At 38.6% G+C, this 21,484-nt stretch overlaps 1 protein-coding gene across 3 annotated transcripts in view; it reads left to right on the top strand.

Moving 5' to 3' along the window:
* The window catches only part of MOSPD2 (motile sperm domain containing 2), a 32,920-nt gene extending 25,318 nt beyond the window's left edge, over positions 1–7,602 (top strand). For all 3 annotated transcript variants that reach the window (XM_064407637.1, XM_064407638.1, XM_064407639.1), the window contains 5 exons: positions 1,954–2,050; positions 2,805–2,901; positions 3,551–3,680; positions 4,817–4,919; positions 5,551–7,602. In XM_064407637.1, coding sequence (XP_064263707.1) covers positions 1,954–2,050; positions 2,805–2,901; positions 3,551–3,680; positions 4,817–4,919; positions 5,551–5,697 — 574 coding nt within the window. In that variant the 3' untranslated portion in view covers positions 5,698–7,602. The remainder of the gene's footprint in view (positions 1–1,953; positions 2,051–2,804; positions 2,902–3,550; positions 3,681–4,816; positions 4,920–5,550) is intronic.
* The last annotated feature ends 13,882 nt before the right edge of the window (positions 7,603–21,484 follow it).

Here is a 21,484-nt window from a genome sequence, read left to right as displayed (position 1 = left end):
CACCTATCACAGAGACCATAAGCTCTGCCACCATGATTAACTTGCATCCTTGCTCATCTCCCACCACTGCCCAGTGAAGGGAGCAGCCTGGAGCCTGAGCACACAGCTGAGGCACTGCACCTCTGGCACCCTAAAATGATGGGCCAAAGCTGGGTCCTTGTGCTCTTTTGTTTCTTGTATTTTTAGTCATGCTTAGGAGTCAGCTGTCTCCCTCATTTAGACCACAACTATATTTGCCTTTTATACTTTACAATGAAAGGCTGCCTCTGACTTTGCTCCTCAATAAGTGAATTTGTTTGGTCAGACAAAAAGCAGCAGCTTCCTTGTACTGTCTGGCAGAGGAGCAGCTCGTGGTGTGTTGTGGTACAAGACTTTCTAGTACAAGCTGGTTATGTCACACACATCAGAATAAGGAAATTCCTGCATCTGTAAAAGTTAAAAAGCTTGGATGTTTGTTTAAACAATCCACCCTCCTCATAGCTACATGTCACCTAGTGCTGTGGAACTTGATTTCACTGACAAAAGCCATACAGCCATGGTCCCCAAGATTTCCCCCCACCCTTTGCTCAATGACCATAATTGATAGAACAAGAAAGATCAGGCTCTGGCACAATGTTCCTTCCCTTGATCATGTTTGTGGCTTATTTTGAGGCTGATTATTGCTATCTAGTTTTATTTATGGTTCATCTTGCAATTGCTGCGGTAGTACAGCTACACACAGCTGCAGTAGTACAGTATTAAGGTAGCTAAGCTATGTTGTGGCTACACTCCTTCCCTTCCCTAGCACTGGTTACTTAAATTGACAGTTTGGAAATGAAGGAATAATGAGAGGAGGAGGGAATTACCCTATGAAGTGGTGTTTTCTGGTTTCTACCTTATATGGCACACTTCCTTATCCCCACCACAAAAGAAGTAGTCATGTCATGTGGACTGACATTTACTGACATTTGCATCAGTAAAACATCAGCACCCCAACATCACAGTCACCCCTGGAGTCTGCTTCTGGCGCAGGCGTTCACACTTGCCCTACAGGACCAAGGGGTTCTCTTCTCACTCATACACTGGTTTAAGTAGGAGAAGGATTGGTACCATAAAAGGAAGTCTTTTGAGGAGGACGTCAAATTAACATGAAATTGGTATTCCAAAAAGAGGACATGGGGAAAAAGAAATCATGTGTTTTGAAAAAGTATATGCTGTCCAGTAATACAGAGTAGAATTGCGTGCTCCTCATGTGACATAATGAAAGAAAAGGTTCTTCACTTGCTACTCAAGTTTCCTTTTATTACATGATATGAGCATGCCCTACCTTTTACCTACTAGTGTTCATTTGAATGCTTATCCAAATTGAGTTGTGTTAGTTTGATGTGGTTTAAAATATCTCATGCATGACTCCTAATTGCACAAGAATATTAAAAACAAGCAATAACTTTATTTTTGCATGCGGTACCACAAGTATGTGAAGACTGACTCATAAGTACAAGTGGATTCAGCTGTTGTGGTTGAAATGATTGCCAGTTGTGGATATCTGCCCTCTCTTATGTGTGCACTATATCCATGACAAGGTTAGATGTTTGAGGTTGAAATTGCTCCCAGTCTGTGACACCTTATACTCCTTAACATGAGCATAAATTAAAGTCAGCGACGCTTTCCCTTAACACGCTGCCTAAAGATGCAGTAGCTGACTCCGAGTCTCTGTTGGCTGTTCCTGCTGTTACAGGTGGCAGAAGTCAAGGGCAGTTACCAGATGAGGCAGCCAGTTCCACTTGTGATGAGTCAACCCTGAGCTTCACTACAAAATTTTTGCCTTTTTTTATAGCTTTTTTTGATGATAATCTGTTTATGTAGTTGCAGGGTAGAAAGTATTTTTTTTTCCTGGAGGTGTGGTAAAGTTTTTTCTATGATCTATTGTAAAGATAATCTGAAGAAACTAATTATTTTTAAATTTCCTGTTAGCCCAGCAGAAGAGCTATATTTTGGATCCAAAGAAACTGGAGAGAAAAAATGTTTGATAGTTCTCACAAACGTCACTAAAAATGTAGTGGCTTTTAAAGTAAGTGCTTTTTGTGTGGCCTGGTTTACTAACTGTGTAACTCTTTCTTGTTTTCTGTAAGGAGGGAGAATGCTATTAAATCCATTTTACAGACAATTTTTTTTATTGTGTAGTGATGTTTGAGGCAGATCAAAGATCTTCTGGTTGAATTTATGTCTACAATGTACCACCTCAAAGGGGGTAATTAGTGTTACAAATCTTTGGAGCACGGACTAAAAAAGAGCAAAAGTGATGGTTGTTTTTTAGTGAGAGTAATAATTCTTGAAAAACAAAGGCTTGAGCATTAAGTCATCTTTTTAGAATATTTCTTTTAAAATACTGGCTGGAAACAAGTTAGTAATACTAACTAAAAAATGATGCAGATCTATCTGCAAATGCCACCTTCAAAGGAATTAGTAGTTATATTTGCTTCAGAAAGATGGAGTTTATTTGCATCTTTGTGGATTTTTTCCTATGTTTTGCATTGTCTGCACATTAAAATAACTTAAAATTTTCATATATAACATATTTTTGGCTGGTTTTAAATATGCATGCAAAAAAAATAGCAAATACAAGAAAACAAAGAATAAATGCAATTGACAGGGAGGAAAAGGAATATTCAAGAGTCCTATTATGCCTACAAAATTATGTATTTTAGAGATTTGTCCTAATAGTCAAGCTTTTGGGGATGTAGTTATTACAGAATGAGAGAAGTTATGAAGCAATTGTAGTTTCTGCATATACTTACTGTGTCCTTCTTATTTCTTGTTTATAGGTGAGAACAACTGCACCAGAAAAATACAGGGTTAAACCCAGTAATAGCAGCTGTGAACCTGGCACATCATTAGATATAATAGTTTCTCTTCATGGTGGTAAGTAAAACTGTAAAATAGAGCTTGTAAGAAATCTGGGCAAGTAGCACTAGACATGCTCTAGACACTGATGTTTGTGTGTGTTTGCTGATGTGTGGGACTGACTGATGCCCATGTTTACTTGACTCTTGTATGAGAATGGTACCATTTGTTAGAAAAACATGGATGTCAGAAAGGATTTGAGTAGCTGCCTGTACTGATTTACTGCTCCACTCGGGCATAAGAAGCTGTTGTCTGCAACCCATTTGGTTTCTTGTCTTAAAAAACAAAATGTCTGAGTGGCAGTTGTCTCACTAGTTCATTACTACAGTGGGAATTTATCTTGCAGTAAATCAGTTTCCTAAATTGTTGCAAGGACAGGTGAATTTGCTGGAGAAAATTTTGGGTTGTCTTTGAGCTATTAAGATGAAACTAGTTCTGTTAAAATGAACATACATAATTTTGGGGAAACTGTAATTAGAATTATTGAGCTTTAGAGAACGATTTCCTAGTTTTTATTTCTAGTAAGTCAGTGTCTGGTGTCCAGCAATAAACCAAGTTCTCATTTTATGGCACTTTTGTGCAAAATACTTCTATCCTCCTTACCATATTGTTGTTTTATTTAAGCACACTGTTGTTTTTTGGTTTCTTTTGTCTTCCTTGAGGGCAGGTTTTGCAGCTTCTTTGCAGGATCGTTTCCTTATAATGGCAGCAGAAATGGACCAGTCTTCTGGAGCAGGTGTGCCAGAACTTACTCAGTTTTGGAAAGAAGTCCCTAGGGCCAAAGTGATGGAACATAGGTAAGCATATGGTTTTCTGGTAATAGGGGTTTGGGGTTTTTTGAGCTTTTATTATTTAGCTCATTTATAGCACTTATGTAATTGTAATCAGTGAAGGGTTTGCCAAATTCACTTGTGTGGTTACTGACCAAAATACATTACTGAGACTTTTGCTCTGTTTTAACTGATTAGATGTGGGCTTAATGTATAAAATGGTATTCTGGACATGCTGTTCTTTTTTTCTTGTTATTCTTGTGCTGATTAAGAGTTAAGTGCTAAAAATATGAATGCATGTGAAAATGCACATGAACAAGAGGTTCTGTTTTTTTAAAAAGAATGTGTTGCTTGAGTTTTCTAAAAGGAAGCACTCAAGGAAAGCAGGCATAGTAAATGCAAAACTATTTTCTAGACAATATTAAAAATGTTCCTTTTCTTCTAGGGAAAATCAGAATTTTGTAGAAAATTTCTGTAAAACCTGTCACATGTTCATATGTGTATTTTCAATATTTAGTGGTGAAATAGTCATCTAGAAAAATTGCTAGAAAAATACACTTCCCCACAAACTTTTTTAAATGCACCTGTTGCTCTTCTCTCTCATCCAGTCACATTGGGTGGTATCACTGAACATGTCTAGGAGAAGTCCCTGCAGTTTTGACTGGTTTTTTGCCTTAGATTGTTCCTGGAGTTTTTCTGTGGGTTTGTGGGGCTGTTTTTTTGGAGCTGCCTTTACCCCCTCATGGCCAAAACTACTGTGGAAAAAGTATTTTGTGGGTCTTGATGCCTAAATCTTGTTCTGTATTTGCTTCAAGTGCTTATCCCTTACTTCCCTTTTGATTAAAATCTACATCATGTGAGTGACCTTGAGCTTCCTTGCATAAGTGGTGCAATTTATTTGGTTTCTTTTTAAGACAGACCCTGAAACAATAGAGAGAGGTTATTTGATTACAAGTGTGCTGTGTAGTTACTCATAAATACAAACCTGACCTTTACTTTTTGGTAAACCTAGACTAAATGTAGCATAATTATAATTATTGTCTCTTAAATTTTAAAAGTGCTGGGACTTTATCCTCTTAAGATGGATTGTTTACTCCTAATTATACAATGTTGCATTAAATTTGTGATTTTTTTTGGTGTGTGTTCTTGTTCCCTTATTACAGGCTGAGGTGTCACGTCCTAGAAAGTAGTAAGCCCTCTTCTCTGACATTAAAAGACAATGCATTTAATATTCCAGCAAAAACTAATGAAGATTTACATATACAGGTAATAGCATATTCCTTTGTGCTGAATATTCAGCAAAATTATAGAATATGGTAGAGATAAAATAATAGATAAAATTATAGAATATGGTAGAGATAAAATAATTTTTACTGAACCTTTTTGGTATTTTGTAAATTATACTATTTGAATGTCTCAGCAATTGAAGGTAACTATATCATTGATAGTGATTTAATTATTTTGTTTAATGATAATGATTTAATAACCATTAAATTTTCAATTCAGTTTTCTCCTTCTTGTGTATATAGAGATCTGACATATCAAAGAGTTTCAGTGGTATCTTTTGTTTCTGAGTGTAAAGATGTCACCTGCTTGGTGCAGGTCATATTGGTTATCCATAAGTTAAGATGTGAAGATCTTTTAGTGGGAGAGATTCCTGAAGTGTGTAGTGATGGAAAGGGTTTTGCTGAGAGACCACTGAGAGAAGGCAATTTTTTCTCTTTTTCTCTTTTTTTTCTCTTTTTCTTTGTCTTTGTCTTTTTCTTTTTCTTTTTTTTTTCTTTTTCTTTTTTCTCTCTTTTTCTTTCTCTTTTTTCCTTATTGCCAGAATAACTCAAAATTGCCAAGTGCTTTCAAGTGCAGTAATTCTGACTTAATGAAACTGTTCTATTTTCAGCTAACTCATTTACTGCAGATTAATAAAAGACTTGAGGAGCAGATGAATCGCTGCCTCTGGTTCCAGCAGCTGTCAGTTGTTTTATCACTGCTATCAGTTACTGTTGCTGCCTTCTGCTTCTACCTGGCGTATGCCCAGAGAAGCTAAAAAGAATTGCTGTGCCCTGGATGTGCTCTGCCTATCATGGCTCGTTGGAGTCAAAAAGATTGCAGTGCTGCACTTGCATTCTGGAACTGCCAAAATGAGGTTTGTGAGCCTACAGCAATGAACAAGGAACAGTTCACTGGGGGAAAAAAAGATAGAAGAAATGAATGACCAGCCAACAAAATTACTGAAATTATTGTCTTAAGTTGACACTTACAATAGGGCATGAGGAAGATGTTAAAGCTAGGACCTATTTTCAATGTACAACTCAATAAAAACTACTGAACTGGAAGGAGGAAACCAAATACAACATTATTTAAGACTGCTGTGCTTTGTTTTTTCCTCAATTCAACTACTTTAAATACAATATTTCATTTCTTTTCATCATAGTCATTCTTACATCTGGATCACTCCCATAGAAGATGCAAGCAGTGAACTTAGTGTATTCCAAGGTTAATGTGTTCATCCAGGAAAATTTACAGAAATTATGTAGTACAGGTGGTTTTTTGTTATATAATCAGTCTATGTACATACACATAAAGGAAGATATTTGTTGTTAGTAATTATTTTGATAATTCAGACTCATTGCTCTCATTGGTTAAATTCCTTATTTTTGTGCTTCTTCTAAATGAAAAGTTATTGTAAACATTTCTTACCACGGAACATACGCACAAGACAAGACACTATTCCTATTCTTTTTCTTTTTTTTTTTTTTTTGGAAAGCAACTTTTATTCAAATTACAGAAGGAGTGTGGGAGCTGACTTTTACTGTGATGGCCTATTATTGGTTCATAAAAAGGCTATTAAATAGTCAGTGTAAGAACTCACTCTGAGCTGTGCAATATGGTTAAATTCCATATGAAATTATGAAAAAAAAGCAAGTCAAATCAGGAAGATTAAATACACTTGAAGGCAACATAAAAGTATTATATCTGCCATTTCACAGAAATTGTTGTGGAAATGGTGCATGAAGCTAGAAAGAACTTTGCTAACAAGGATTCTTTGTACTCATTGCTGTAAATATGTATATTAAAATGATAAAAACTTAAAAGGAGACTGATGGTATCTTTCATACATTTAAAATTTTCACTCTTTAGGAGATTGAAAAGAATTATGTTACTTGAATTAATTTTTGCTACAGATTGGCTTTGTAACAGATTTACTGGTTTTGTCTGCTAACTTTAATAGATGAGAAGTGATTGTTAAGGAAAAATAAAGGTCATACTTTACTTCTGTCTTTTTGCTTACAGTGTGTTAGTGATGTAGGATCATTTCTAGAAAATAGAAAAGGGCAGTTTAAAATAATAAACAGATTAACTAATAAAGCCAGCAATATGATTACTAAAAAAATGTAATGTACAAAGCAAGGCTGCATAAATGTTTGGTGCACAGTCTTCTGTCCTCTCTTAATTTGTACAATGGTTTACCACATCGGCTTTTTATTAATTTTTCACTAATCTCATTTCTGCCTGTTTTGTTTTTCAGTATTTTGTATTCCTAATGATTTGGCAATTGATACTGTTAACTGCTTATAATGAAGCTGTTACTTGGGTTCTTTTTTATGTGCATGCAACTCAAATGCTTTGCTAATAACGAAATGGGTTGTTGTCTTAGTGAGAAAAGTAACAAAGTAATTTGTAACCTTAAGATAACAATAACCATGCTATTAAAATGCCAATTCCTTAATTTGGGTGGACTGAATAGCACTTTACTGTAAAATTGCCAGAAATATATTCTTAGAGTCTTTGCCAATATGAATATTTTAATGTTTTGGTGCTTTCATATATTTTCAGTATTTTATTACTTATTTTATTATTGGTATTTTCTTTGTATGAATCAGATGAACATCTTTTCTATTTTAATATATTTTAGAAAAATACAGTTAAAAAATAAATATGAGAAAATACATAGTCTTTAATGTTTAGTCTTTTAAAAATAGCTGCATCTCCTGAGGTTTTTGCTTTATTATTAGTCTGCAGATACTTCATATGGGAGGGGTCAATATGGTGATGACCCACAGTCTGTTGTGGAACAGAAGTTGTGGTGGTACCTGTCAGACAAATGGGAAATAGGTGACAATGGCTCCTCCAACAGAATGCCTGACATAATCACGTGGACATGATATTGGCATGTCAGTGGTGCCATGGCACAAGGGATGCAAGTCCACACAAAGTGACTGTAGGGGTTTTTAACTTGAAATGGACATCAGTCATTTGTATTTTTCTTCTTTGAGAACGTCATTATTTCTATCATCACTGAGTATTTTCCCAGTATTTTCAAAGCTTTCAGTAAGTAGTTTCAGATTTTGTTTGACAGTCCTTGGAAATGGGTCTCACTGTGGAAAGTTTTGGGCTTAACACACACCGAAGGTACAGAGTAACATGATATGATACCCAAAATCAAGAGAAGAAACAAAGAAACAATTTTTTTTTCACACTATGGGAAATGTGGTTTATAAAAGTGGGGCATTTTAGAGCTTAGACAGTTCACAAAATAGGATTTGATTACATGAACTATCAAGATCTAAGATTTAATTTTCCTTTCCCTCATTGTAGATTCACAGTTAATTTAGGCTTTTACAGACAATTAATTAAGAGACAACAAAGATTGTAATCCTAAAAATTTGCAATTTGTACTCCAAAAGAACACATACTCTTTGTTAACAAGGAATTTTTCTGCCCTCTTCTGAGCTTCATTGTTCTACATTCCTATGTAAAAGATCAGACATTTTGTAAAAGAAAAAGAAAAAACAAAAACAAAACCAGACAACAACATGGGGATGAGGGACAGCAGGAGCAGGGATTTTAAATTACCTTTATATTTCATCAGTGATTCCCTGCTGTAACTAATTTGTCTCTGTTGTTTGCCTTCTGAATCTCAGTTTGTCCCTATTTCCAGAGGCTGTTAATTTATGTGGGGTGTTTTGACTGTATGGGGTTTTATGGGAAAGCATTTTAAGTCTCTGCAGTGTCTTGGTGGTCCTGTGTATTGCACTGGCATCATGAGGATGTGAGTGCTGTTCTGTTGGCAAGCACAGTGTTAGTTCACTCCTGTTCTAGGGCTTTGTTGTGAAAGTGGAATTCAGTCAGAATAAAAGCATTCTGCAAAGCCCATCACAGGTGGCTGTAAGAATTCACGGGTTTGGGTCTGGTATAGCCCCCAGGGTGTTGTGGCCCAGACATGAGGGTGGCTATGTGCAGTAAGTGTATTGATTTAGGAAGAGCTAATCACTTCTAATCAGCCAGGAAGAGCAGGTTGTGTCCTCATTTCTGAGGCTAAATAAGACATTTCAGTCAGCTTCTGCAGTGCATGTCTTATTTTCCCTGGAAGATGGCTCACTGAGGAATTACTAGCCTGGTGATATGCAGTTGCTACATTTCCATTATGTTTGTGCTAGCACAGGTATGTGATGGTAAGTGATGATTCCAATTAGGCTTTTCAGTATCCCTGTTTCCTTGGCACAGTTCAGCATCAGCAGCTTCTGGCTCTGTGCCTCCTGCAGCTGATGAGAAACAACCTCCCTCTTGCAGTTTTCTCAATAATTTCAGTGCCACTTTTCAATTGGAACCTCACTATTCTTGTTTTTGACACTTTTATAGTGGTTGCACACAGTAATACAATATACATAGAATGCAGAGACACAACTCAAAACATAAAGCACAGGAAATCCATCTCTCCGGAATATGGCAGGGGTGAGTTTTCCTTCTTTGTGGAGGAACTGACTGAAGTTCCACGTGCTGGCCTTTTCTGGGCCTGATATAAGCAGCTTCCAAGTAGATCTGAGCAATTACTGCTTTGCTACTTCTGAGCAGAAGCACTGAAATTCCCAAGTTATGTGAGCAAAAAGAAAGCAGCTGGACAGTTTTTTTTGCAGGTAGGTATCTCATCTCCTCCTTTCATTATTCCCAAGAGTGGTGCACCAGCCTATCTGTTTGTCATGTTCTAAGTCACTTCTGTTTTCCTAAACACTGAAGGAAGTGCAGTGTGCTCAGTTATTGCTGTATGATTGCAGCTGATAGCACTTGTTGGGTTTAGATTGCATTGGGCAATTCCTTGTGATGTTAATACTACAAAGCCCTTTAAGGGGCAAAAACCCACCTGTTTATCAGGTTTATCAGTTGCCCATTGGTGTTGTCTTCACCATATCCTGAGTGTAGCAGCAGCCTGCCCACAGGACTGCTACTGTCTTTCTCATGCCAGTTCAGGGTCTCTTGATCTGTTACTAATTCTTTATTGAATTCTAATTCTCTTAGTACTAGTTGTGCTATACTGTATTGGAGTTGTTTGAAATGTTGGAAAACCTGGATATGAAACAAGAGTCTGTAACTTTTGGTTATTTATCTTTCATTTTCTTTAGGCAGCAATAGCATGTACTCATTATTTTAGTGTCACTTGATGGTTTTGCACTAAGTATTTTTGAAGGTTTTCCTTTCTCTTTAAAAAGACCTTGTTAGAATGGTGGTACATTATGGATTTCATTTTTTTATTATTCCATAAGGTAGGCCAGCACCTGATGGTGATTCAGCTTGCAAGAAACAGTGATTTCTTTGAAAGTATTCAAAGATTTAATTTTTTTCATTTTTACAAAAACTTCCTTCTGAATTTAGACAAGTTTACTCAACCAAGGAACAAAATCTTGGCCTGTGGGAAGTTCCCAGAAGGAACAGATAGTTGGATTTGTACTTTCTGTTACAGACCCAGCTACAAATAACAGCATTCATCTACTCATATTGTTCCAGTACATGTCTGTAGGATGCTGAGAAGGAGCCACGCAATGAACTTGCATTGCTGCTCAATGAAAAAATTGACCCCATAGGTCACTGTAGCCCAGACAGTCAGGAGCACAAAGTGGAAAAATGCTACATAAGGATATGGTCTTCCCCCAGCAGGCTATTTAAGGGGTCTCTCTAGAGTAAGTGCCCCCCTAATTAGGCCTCAGGAAAGGGATCACAAACAATCTTGACAGGTTCTGATTCACTGTGTTTTCCTTAAGTTTGCAAAGGACTTTGCATGACAAGAGACCAAAGTCCAAGTCTCCACTATCAGTTCCACATAACCACAATCCCATTTTGTGTTTATGATGAAATCTAAATTAAAATATACGCTGGGCAGCCATGATGTAGTCTAACAAAGCCTCTGTGGCATTTAGTTTTTCAAAATTGCAACTTTCTTATATTTCCTCAGCCCTGTGTCTGTTAAAGTCATTGCCAGTTTTATTTTTGACAGCTTGGAGCTATATCTGAACACCTGTTCTTCAAGCCACGGGGAAAATTACAAAAATAAAGAACACTATTTAAATAAACATAGATTACAGTAGTAGTGTGAAAAAGAAACATTAATAGAATATCTTTAACTATTTTTTGTGTAGAATGCTACAAGTGATAATTTGCTAAATGGAAAAGTGAGTCTGGGCAAACACCACAGATGCTTCATTAATCTGGTGCAACTAAAACTTACAGATTGATGCTTGACCTCCTGGCATCTGAATTACTATAATTTCCATGCCCTGCAGTACATTTTCCTGTACCCAAGTAGCATTTATCATATTTTCTCTTTTTCTTACAATTTTGTTTGGAATTTAAATTTGCAGCTGATGGTGACAATTCACTAAAAGATTTTTTAGATCATTTTAAAGAAAGTGGAAAAAAAAAAAAAGGAAATTGCTTTGGTAGCCAAACTGAAAATTGTTTTGATCCATGCAGTGAAAATGTTGTCTTGACCAGCAAAGTCATCTCTGTGTAATGACGGGCAGGTGTCCATGTGAATATCCTTGCAGGTAAATTTGTTGTCTCTCAAGGCAAAATGCATATTAGGGTTTTCAACCATATTCAACAATGCAAGGATCTTTCTTGCCAACTTGTCTGGACCAGTGGGCAGAACACCTGGCTTACAATGCTCCCAAAGCACAGCCTGGCTTTACCAGGGGAAGGGCTGCTCTTGTGTTTTCTCCCAAACAAATTTCAGCCTGGAAGTGGGATGATGCTTCAAATACAGCTCTGTCCCACCAGCAAAAATGGCCTTCATGCATGTGTAATACTGGACAATTTTTAGGCTGAATAGTGACTTTATCCTCAAAAAAAGTAAAAGGAGAAATAGGGGACTATTTACTGACCAAATTGCCATTTTTTTCAGTATTTCCCTGGTATCATTGCAGGCAATAACTACATACAAAACCTGTTTGTAGAGGACTACAGTTTTAGTTGAAAGAAAAAATAAATCATATAAATACTGTAAGTACTGCAAATTGTATGACACTTCTATCTAGCTCAGCTAAAAAGAAAATAGTAGTATTTAGTAGTACTTAGCAGAGCTGGTAGTGCCTGTACCGATGTTATTCATATCAAGCTATGATATGTATGGTCAGTTTTCAATTTTACAGTAAGGGAAAATAAACTACAGAAACCCTCAATTGCTGGAAAGAGAGACATGCCTGAAACTGATGCTCTTCTTAAGTAAAGAACTTGATACAAAAAAGTAATCTTAACCTCATATGAACTGATAACCAAAATTTAAAGCAAATTATATTTCTAGAGTTTTTTATTCTGTATTAAAATATCTTGAATATTTTTACTTAATTTTTTGGAGTAAAATTTCTAAATTGGTGTATGTTTTCTCCAGGAAATGTATAGTTTTGCATCAGGAAAATGAGTTGCCAACTGTCTGTCTGGAGACATACTTTTCTGGAGTAGGGATCTGTGTCTTCTTTGAAGTTAGGGATATATTGTGCTGTTATTTACAATCAGATTTCCTTCCAGAACACATCTGATAACTCATAGCAACTCTGCCAGAAGCTGTGGGAGAAACTGATAGACAATTCCCAATATAGTTTGCAACATAGTGCTGGAGGATAAGGGAATCAAAATATTATGGAGTTAGAGAAAATATTTGATTGCTAAAGGCAGTATGTTGCTAGGATTTAGACCTCAAGGGCCCTGTGTAAAGGTGGTAGATACTGCAAGAATTCTGGGGGTTGGAAAGCAATTCTAGGTTACTGCATGTAAAGGACAAATTGTTTAGCAGCTGAAATGAAAATAATAAGCACCTCTGTTCCATGTGTCTCAGCCAAGGGGCACTTGGTGGTGCTGAAGGGAGGGGCAGGCTCCCAGGGAGGATGGGGGCTAATGGCCCTGGGCGCATCTTTGCTGGCCATGCCTGGCTCAGGAGGCAGAAGGCTGTGTGGAACAAGGAGCCCAGCAGGCAGGGAGTTTCCTGCAGTCTTTTTTTCCTAATAGCTCTGCATCATACTTATGTAAATTGTACTAGAATTGCTAGGTGATCAAATGTATCAGCTTAAAAATACAAGGCTGACATTACAAGGAAGTGTTTTACCCTATCTGGGAAAGCGGTGCCTGTTGGGGAAAGAGAGTTCCCAAGAGCTATGTCACAGTAGTGCTGTAGTGAAAAGCAGTGGTTTTCCAAAATCCATGCTGAAACAGATCTGAACTGTCCTATCAGGTCTGCTTTGCAATCTGATTATATAGGAAGAAGAAACAATAAAATATCTAAGCCTTAATAAAAACCCAGAGGAGACAGGACTGAGCTCTATTAATATTGTATCTGAAGACATTCTATGTAGATATTGCATATAATAGTCATTTTACTGCCACAAAGGAGAAAATATTTTTGCAGACGACTAAATTTTCAAGGACTGAAGTGGAATCCCCCAGTTTTAGTGCTCCCTTTCCCACAAGCCTGGTAAAAAACTGGGCTTGTACATTTGCACGTACACCAGTGATATACTGATGTTGAGCAGTCTGTCAGCACTAATCAGAGATTTCTTGGCTGTGGATAAGCACTATTCATAATTTATAACAATCACAATGCTGCTGGATGCAGATCTGTTTGTTCTTCAGTGTGAGACTGAAAACTCTGGTATGATGAAGAGCTGTTGGGTCTCCCATTGCTCAGCACTCTGACCTGTGTGAAAAACAGAGGAAATCTCTCAAAGGCATGACAGCCAGTAATGTTCTTTAAGAGGATTGATCTAAATTAGACAGATGGGATTTGCACTGATGGAATACCCAGTGTCACTGGCAAAAATTACTCAGCTGCTTTACTGGAAATGTTTAAACCCAAAGCTGGGTACTCTTGCCACATCCACCAGGAGACTATTTGTGCCAAGCGAATTTCACGAATGTTTTAAATACTGCTCTCTGCTGTATCAACAAAGTCTGTGTGAAGGCATTTCATTTCAGAGAGATTTGCAAAAATGGCAAGCTGGGGAAATGAGTGCTCCTTTGCAATCCTTGTTGGCTGTCAAAGAGAAAAGCTCTTGGAAAGTCTAGCAACTAAGAAAACCAGTGCTAAATTTTCTGATGGAAGTGAATTGCTGAAGACTGCAGGCTACTTGAAGATGAAGAGTGGAAAAGCAAGCTGGCTTTGCTCACAGATATTTGTTTTTTCTCTTTGTGAGCTCAATATGAATCTCCAGGGGAACGATTGCCTTTTGCAGTGCTGTGTAAGGCAGTTTCTTCTCTCATGAAAATATGTAGACTTCCACATAGCAATATAAACCACTTTTGGTTTTTTTTCCCCACAAACTTTGGGAAATGAGACTTCTTCTTCTTAAATTCATTCAGATCCAAGCCTGAGGATTTTGAGGCAGAAAGGAACTGTTTCTGTTTACTGCCTCAGACATGGGTGCTCACAAATGCAGAATTCTGGGATGGAGGGACCACCTGTCTGACCTGGCATGGCTGGGAGAAATTGGGCTACAACATCGAGTGAGTATCTGCAGGTTCTACTGCATGGAAAGCTGGCCTACCCAGCAAAGGCACTGGTCTTCAGTCTGTGGAGACCAGATTACGGTCTGTGCTCCATTCCAGAGGGACTGCAGTTCCTGCAGACACTGTGCATCTTCTTGGAGGGGAGACTCCCAGTACATGCACAAAAAGGGGAAGAGTTTCTTCACACTGCTGCAGGCTTTGCTGCCACAGAGAGCTTAGTGCTCACTGCATGTCCTGCTGCTTCCAGAGCTGGCAGGAGCTGATGTTCTGCAGGGCAGGAGTGGGGCTGTGAAACACGAACTGGGAAAGCTGGGGAGGAGTGGAAATTCTCAGCCCAAACTCACAGGAGATCCATGAGATCCATGCCTCTTCCCATGTCAGATGTCTCCTGTGCTCCCTGTGGAGACAGGAGGCAAGAGGGAGCTCCCATTGTCCCTTTAAACAGCATGACCTGTGACCAGCACTGCTGGTGCTTGTGCCAGGACAGAGCAGTACACAAAGGTGTCTTCAGGCCCAGGATGGAGCTGACACATCCCAGCATGTTTATTGCTACTGGATCTGGGGATGCTCAGCACCTCCAAGGAATCCTGCTTATCCTTTCTTGCATTTGACCCCTAAGGTGTCTCCCCTTCCCCAGACCCTGAACAAACCTTGCTCTTCACATATCAACTCATAGTTTTGCAGAAATCAAGAGTAGCATTGGGGCTGTTGCACACATTCTGTTCACTATTACATAGGTACACACACATACATTTGTATCTATTTATCTGTGCACTTCTATTTGCAAAAATACTTTATTTTTAACCATTTCAACAGACTCTGGAGCATAAATGTCAGTGATTTCTGACATTGTCTCTCAGCAGAAAAAGAAAACTTGGGAAATAGCTGTCTCTCTGAAAATGCTTTTGCCATGACACCACTCTAATTCTGCTGTTATTATATGAGAAAAGCATTCAAATCCCTTTGAGGGGACTCATAACTGAGACTCACAGTGTCTTGCTGCTGTTCAGGAGGTGCAGAAATATGCAGAGTGCACCAGACACAAAACATGACCTTTTCTTCCCCTTGTCAAATGCAAACCAGCCTCCCCCAAGCAGCTGGAGAGCTTTGTAGACCAGCTCAGAAATAAATGTGTGTCACCAGCTTGAGCAGGTTTGTGCTGTGTCTGGGCTGTTCCCCCTGAGAGCCCACAGCAAGGCTGGTGGGAACAGGTCCCTTCAGCATTTTAGGTCTAACAGGGTTGCAGTGATGACAGGGAATCAAACAATGCCAGGGCCTCTGGAGACACTCCCACTTCTCACTCCTTACGTGATTCTGACTGCAGCTGAAGGCCTTGATTTCATGTTCTGCTGTTTCAAGAAGCATCAAGGACAATCTGATTGCTAGGCAGAGAACACCCTTAGCAGGACAGCTTTAGCAATGAGACAGGTTCAAAGGCATTGGGGTGAGGTGGTGATGGTGTTAAACGGAGGTGAAAATACTTTCTCTTCAAGGGGTGAAACAGAGGGCCGAGTGGGGAGAGGGAATCACAGCAGCAGCCAGGGAGAGCCCTTTTGGACACAGGGGTGCAGGCTGGAACTGACAGCTCCTGAGATGGCAAGATGGAGAAGGAGATACCTGGAGGTCAGACAGTGAGTTTAGGTCAATTAATCAGTCTGGTATGCAGGGGTGAGCAGAAGCACAGGGTTTTCTTTCCACAAGATGACCCAAAACCGTTTATATGGGATCCAAGGACAGAGATTCCAACCATATGAGGAAAGGTCTGAGCTACACAGAGCTGCTTCACATTAGTGTGTGCTGCAAAACACTACTGAATGTATATTGATGATTTTGTCTCATTTGAGAGTGGGTTCAAATTTCCTTATTTCAATACCTCAAACATGACACATATAGGATAATTTTCTTCAAGCTGCACAGATTCATTTATAATTTAAGTTTTCACCAAATTGAAATATCATTCAAGTTCATATGAATTTAATGTACAGTGTGGAGAGAAAATGAAAATCAAAATGTTGAGAAAGGGCAATATTACAGTTCTAGGGGTTATGATCTCTCCTCTGACAACTTGACTTTGTTATTTGCAAAGTCATGCACATCCTAATAGCTGAATATATTTGGATGCTCTTGGGACTTGACAATCCTAATCAGACACATGGGGGTCCAAGCAGTAACTGCAAACATATATGAAAAATATGAAAAATAATCAACTAAGCAAAAAAAGCCAGTATGGGTTTCCCATAATTTATAGCTCAGGTCTATCTGGCTTCTGTTGCCTAAACAGGGTCATGACTGTTCTGTCTCTGATTGGTGCTTTGAGAAGAATGTATCCAGCTAAACACAAACTGAATACAGGTTGTGATTTCCTCTGCCTCCTTGTGCAATTTCCCTTAAAGGTTGTGTTCACACCTGTTTCTTAAACAAGAATGTTTATAACACTATATATCTATCTAAGCCTGGCAAGTGATAGGAAAATTACAGCAGAGACCTTTGCACTGATGCTTGGAAGTTATTTCACATTACTGTTCTAGTGGATTCTTTATCACTTGCAAGTTCAGGAACATAAAGCTTATTGTCTTTGGGAATGGCCTCTGCCATCCTTGTCAGATATTTTCTGCTTCCTGGCAATCTTTAATATTTCCTAGACAGATTTACTTAAGCAACTTACTGGTGTTTTTAAAATATTCAATAAGGGTTTTCCTCTTGCTTGCTGTAATAATAAAAGCTATGTTTTACACCATTTTTTGTGAAACTAGTGGCCATTCAATATATTTTTTGCATTGCTTTTGTTTTCCAATTACAATCCCCTTAGTGTTCTCTGGATAAGGAAGTTGCAGGATTATCACTACAGTTGTTAATTTCACCCCCTAAAGCGAGGATTTACTGGGAAACTCTGAGCATCAAATATTTGAACTGAACACAGAAAATCTGTCATTTGAAGAGCTGCTTTCCACAGGGTGCTGGAGTGCAGCCTCTCTCTGCAGGCTGGACTCCAGGGATGAGCCAGGTGTGGAGCCTGACTGCTCCAAAGAGGATGTTTCACTGCAGACTGGGATGCTGTGGGAAGAGGCATGAGACAGGGAAGGAGTCACAGCGATCTGCTGGGCCTGCGGGGATGGAACAAGTCTAACTGGATAACCTGTTTAATGGAAATGTGAACAAAACACAGCAGAGCAGCCAGGGCAGCCACAGGAAGGCAATGGGTAAGGCCAGAGCTGCCTCCTGTACCTCCCCACCAGAGTGGGAGGGAGATGGAGCACTAAACTCACAGAGACATCCTCAATAAAATCAGTCCCTTGTGGGTCTGAGCATGACTTTCTCTGGTGCTTCCCTGCATTTAATACTCTATTTTTCATAGTGAAAATGAAACTGGGGGTGTTAAATGTCTCCCGATTTGGTTCTTAAAATAGAAGTGTCAGACTTCAAAGGAGTCATTAAAGCAGAGCTAAAGCAGCCACTGGGCTCAGAGTTGATGGGAAAAGAAGAAAATAAATATAAAAGGTGTGTTTGTGTGTGTGTGTGTGTGTGTGTGTGTGTGTGTGTGTGTGTGTGTGTGTGTGTGTGTGGAGGAGAAGCAGACATGCAAAATGGCAACAATGTCAAATGTAGTGGGGACAAGGACAGCCCTTCCCTTGGTGATATTCATAATGTGGCAGAATTTGATGTTAATGAGTGAAAGCAAAGAATATTTGATTTCATGTTCAGAAACATTTGTCACTGACAGACGAATCAAATTAATAAAAAAGACAGGTAGCTCTCTCTTGGATAAGAATAGTATTCAAAATGTGAATTTTAATACAAAGGCACCATTGTAGTGCTTACTTGAGCTTGTTTGAAATTATGCTCTAAATGATTGTTTCAATGATCCTTCAGTATGGCTTCATTATGGCTGGCTAACTGTAGTTTGCAATTACACAACTAAATCTGATAGTGTACTGCCTTTCTTAGGTGTCCACACTTTGTTCAGAGAGAAATCAGAATTAACAGAATCTATCACAGAGCGAAAATGAGAGAGTAAATGTGGATAAAATATGGCTAAAATAGGAACAAAGTGATATAAATCATGTAACACACATTTTTGGGTTTTTTTCTTTTTCTAATTTTTATAAAACTGTGAAAAATTCCGTATCCTGATGCATATCACTCTTATTTCAAATATCTCACAGCCTTTTAAAAGTGCTGGTTTACAAACATGTTACCAGGTAACAGAGAGAAAATCAGAGAGGAATAATATGAGGAATAGGGATGCCAGCAAGGGAAAGGGAACCCTAGAAAAAAATTTTTGGTATTACATAGATGTGTATTAATCCATCTGGTCATGAAATGTGGGAGAAAAAAGTAGTCTCGGAATCCAAAAAATAACATGTGTGGAAATATTGAAACTAACTGGGTATTTTATGCATGCATCATTATGTGTATAATTAGAGAAAGATGAGGGAAAAAATTCAGGGTTTTCTTTTGCCATTGATATAATGTCTGGACTGCCAAAAAGACCATGCATTAAACATTACTAGCACAGACAGAATTGTAGGCTGGGGCAGCACTATTGAGAAAAATAGATAGGGTAGTTTTACACACCATTTTAAAAATAACGGGAAAACTGAGGGAAAACTCATTGGGCATAAGACAACAGCATCCTTGTGAAAAAAGAAAAGAGGTGTCAGTAAGGTTTTGTCCTGTGTTCCTGTCTTAATTTTATTGATTTGTGTAGGATACGATAGTTTTCAATTTTGGAAGAGAAGGAGCTCACAGGACACTCTGAAAATGACATTGGGTCAAGAAAGATGAAGACAATGTCATCAAGAGATCAGACCAGAGGGCTGCACATCAGAAACCTCTGCATCTATTACTGTGACTTCTTGTGAGACCTCACTGAGCTTATTTCATCTCTGTGTTCTGACTCCCACTTTTCCCGGATATCACCTTTGCCAGTGGATTGTGTTGAAACGTTTTGAAAAGTGCAGAACTTTAACTGATTGAAACTTGATAAGAACTCCTCTCTTTTAGGACACATATTGCAAGAGATGGTAAAGTCTAGCCAGTCAACATGGTCAGAAGATTTATTTCAAGTTACCCAGATCTACAAGGGAGGGTCCCCAAATTCCTGGGATGCCAAAGTTCCCTGGTCTACCAAGAGTAGCTATTTCCAGCTGTGTGTTACAAAAAAAGAGAAGAACATTTCCCATATTTTTTGCCAGCAGCTTGATGGTAAAAGCACTGTTGCAACTACACTAATTTTCTAGGGAAATGGAGTGGGCTTTGGGCTCTGCTCTGCAAACTGCTTAGGTATATCAGAGTCATTGGTAATGTCTAGATTCACAAGCCTGAAGTAATTGAAAACTTAATTCCATTTTCAGTGACTAATTGAGGTGAATCTCCCAGCCTTATATGAGGATGCCAGTCTTGTCAACTCAGTGTCCTGCTGGCATGGAGGAGGTGTGGGTGACTCTGGTAGGGATAAAGCAGCATTAAGTCCTTCTAACCTCAAAGCAACTGAGAATGTCAGTTGTGCAAAGTATTTTTATGATTTAATAAAATGTGTAAGATGCAAATAAATCCAAAATTTTAAAATGTAGGAACTCTACAAAATTATGTTCTGTGTATTATGTGCAGAATTTTGTACTTATGTATTATGTACAATAACAAAGTTTCAAACACTGTGTAAAATCTAGGCTTAGTGACTAGATGGCACCACAAAAAAAAAAAAAAACAAAAAAAAAACCCAAAAAAAACCAAAAAAAAACCCAAAAAAAACCCAAAAACCAAACCACAAAAAACTGAGCACTTCTAACATCAGCACTGCTCTCTTTCATTAAGGAGGAAAATTGTTGTGAAAGGTGCTGCCAACTGCTTGGTCAAATGCTTAACTCAGATAATTTGGAGAATAGAATAGAATAGAATAGAATAGAATAGAATAGAATAGAATAGAATAGAATAGAATAGAATAAACTCAGTTGGAAGGGACCTACAAGTATGACCTAGTCCAACTGTAAGACCTGTTCAGGATGGACCAAAAGAAGCAAGCATGCTTTTAAGGGTATTGTCTAAATGCCTCTTAAGCACTGACAGGTTTGAAGCATTGACCATCTCTCTAGGAAGCCTGTCCCAGTGTTTGTCCACCCTGTCAGAAAAGAAATGCTTTCTAATATTCAGTCTGAACCTCTCCTGGTGCAGTTTTGAACCCTTCCCATACATCTTGCCACAGGAGCCCAGGAATAAGAGCTCAACACCTCCCTCTCTTTCCCCTTCTTGGGAAGCTGTAGAGAATAACCAGTTTGTCCCTCAGCATCCTTCTCTCCAAACCAGACAAGCCCAAAGCCTTCAGCCACTAAACAGAGGACATTCCTTCCAGATTCTTAAACATCTTTGCTGCCCTCCTCTGAACCAATTTGAATTCCTCCACATCCTTCTTAAACTGTGGGGCCCAGAACCCCGCACAGCACACAGATGAGGCTGTACCAGCTCTGGAATCACCACCTCTTTTAACTCTTCATGATGTTCCAGTGTGCCCCAGGATGTGCTTTGCCCTCTCAGCAATAAAGAAGTGACACCCCTTGTCCCAGATCAAAGGGAGAGGCAGGAACACTCCTGAGGAGATGCATGCTTGCAGATTGTCCCCAGACCAGAGTTCTGCTCCCCACATTGCTCTGAACTCCAGGCTGCCCTTGCCTTTCATGGTTTACACAGACAAGTAATTGGTTCAATGTCTTCTGCAGTGGCAGCCCAAAAGGCAGACCCACAATCCAAAAAAGCAGGCACACACAAGCATCAGCCACTACATTTCCAATAATGTCATAGAAATGCAAGTTTCAAAGCTCAAAACTTTATCCTCTGTTTACAGTTATATTGTGAAAAAATGTCATAATTTCTTCTTTGCACTTTTTTTACCTTTCGTGACGTGCTGCTTGAGAATATCTGCTGTCCTACACCTGGATGAATCTCTACTGAGAGTCACAATAAATCATTGACAATATTGCAAGTCCAGGAACAATTTATCATCATCCAAGGACGTTATTTTTTATAGTGTTGAGAGATAACAAAGGAACAGGCTAATATGTGCTGCTATG

This window comes from Passer domesticus, chromosome 2 (genome assembly GCF_036417665.1).
Source record: "Passer domesticus isolate bPasDom1 chromosome 2, bPasDom1.hap1, whole genome shotgun sequence".
Classification (NCBI taxonomy): Eukaryota; Metazoa; Chordata; class Aves; order Passeriformes; family Passeridae; genus Passer; species Passer domesticus.
Note: the sequence above shows the minus strand (reverse complement) of the source record. Positions and strands in the feature narration are given on the sequence as shown.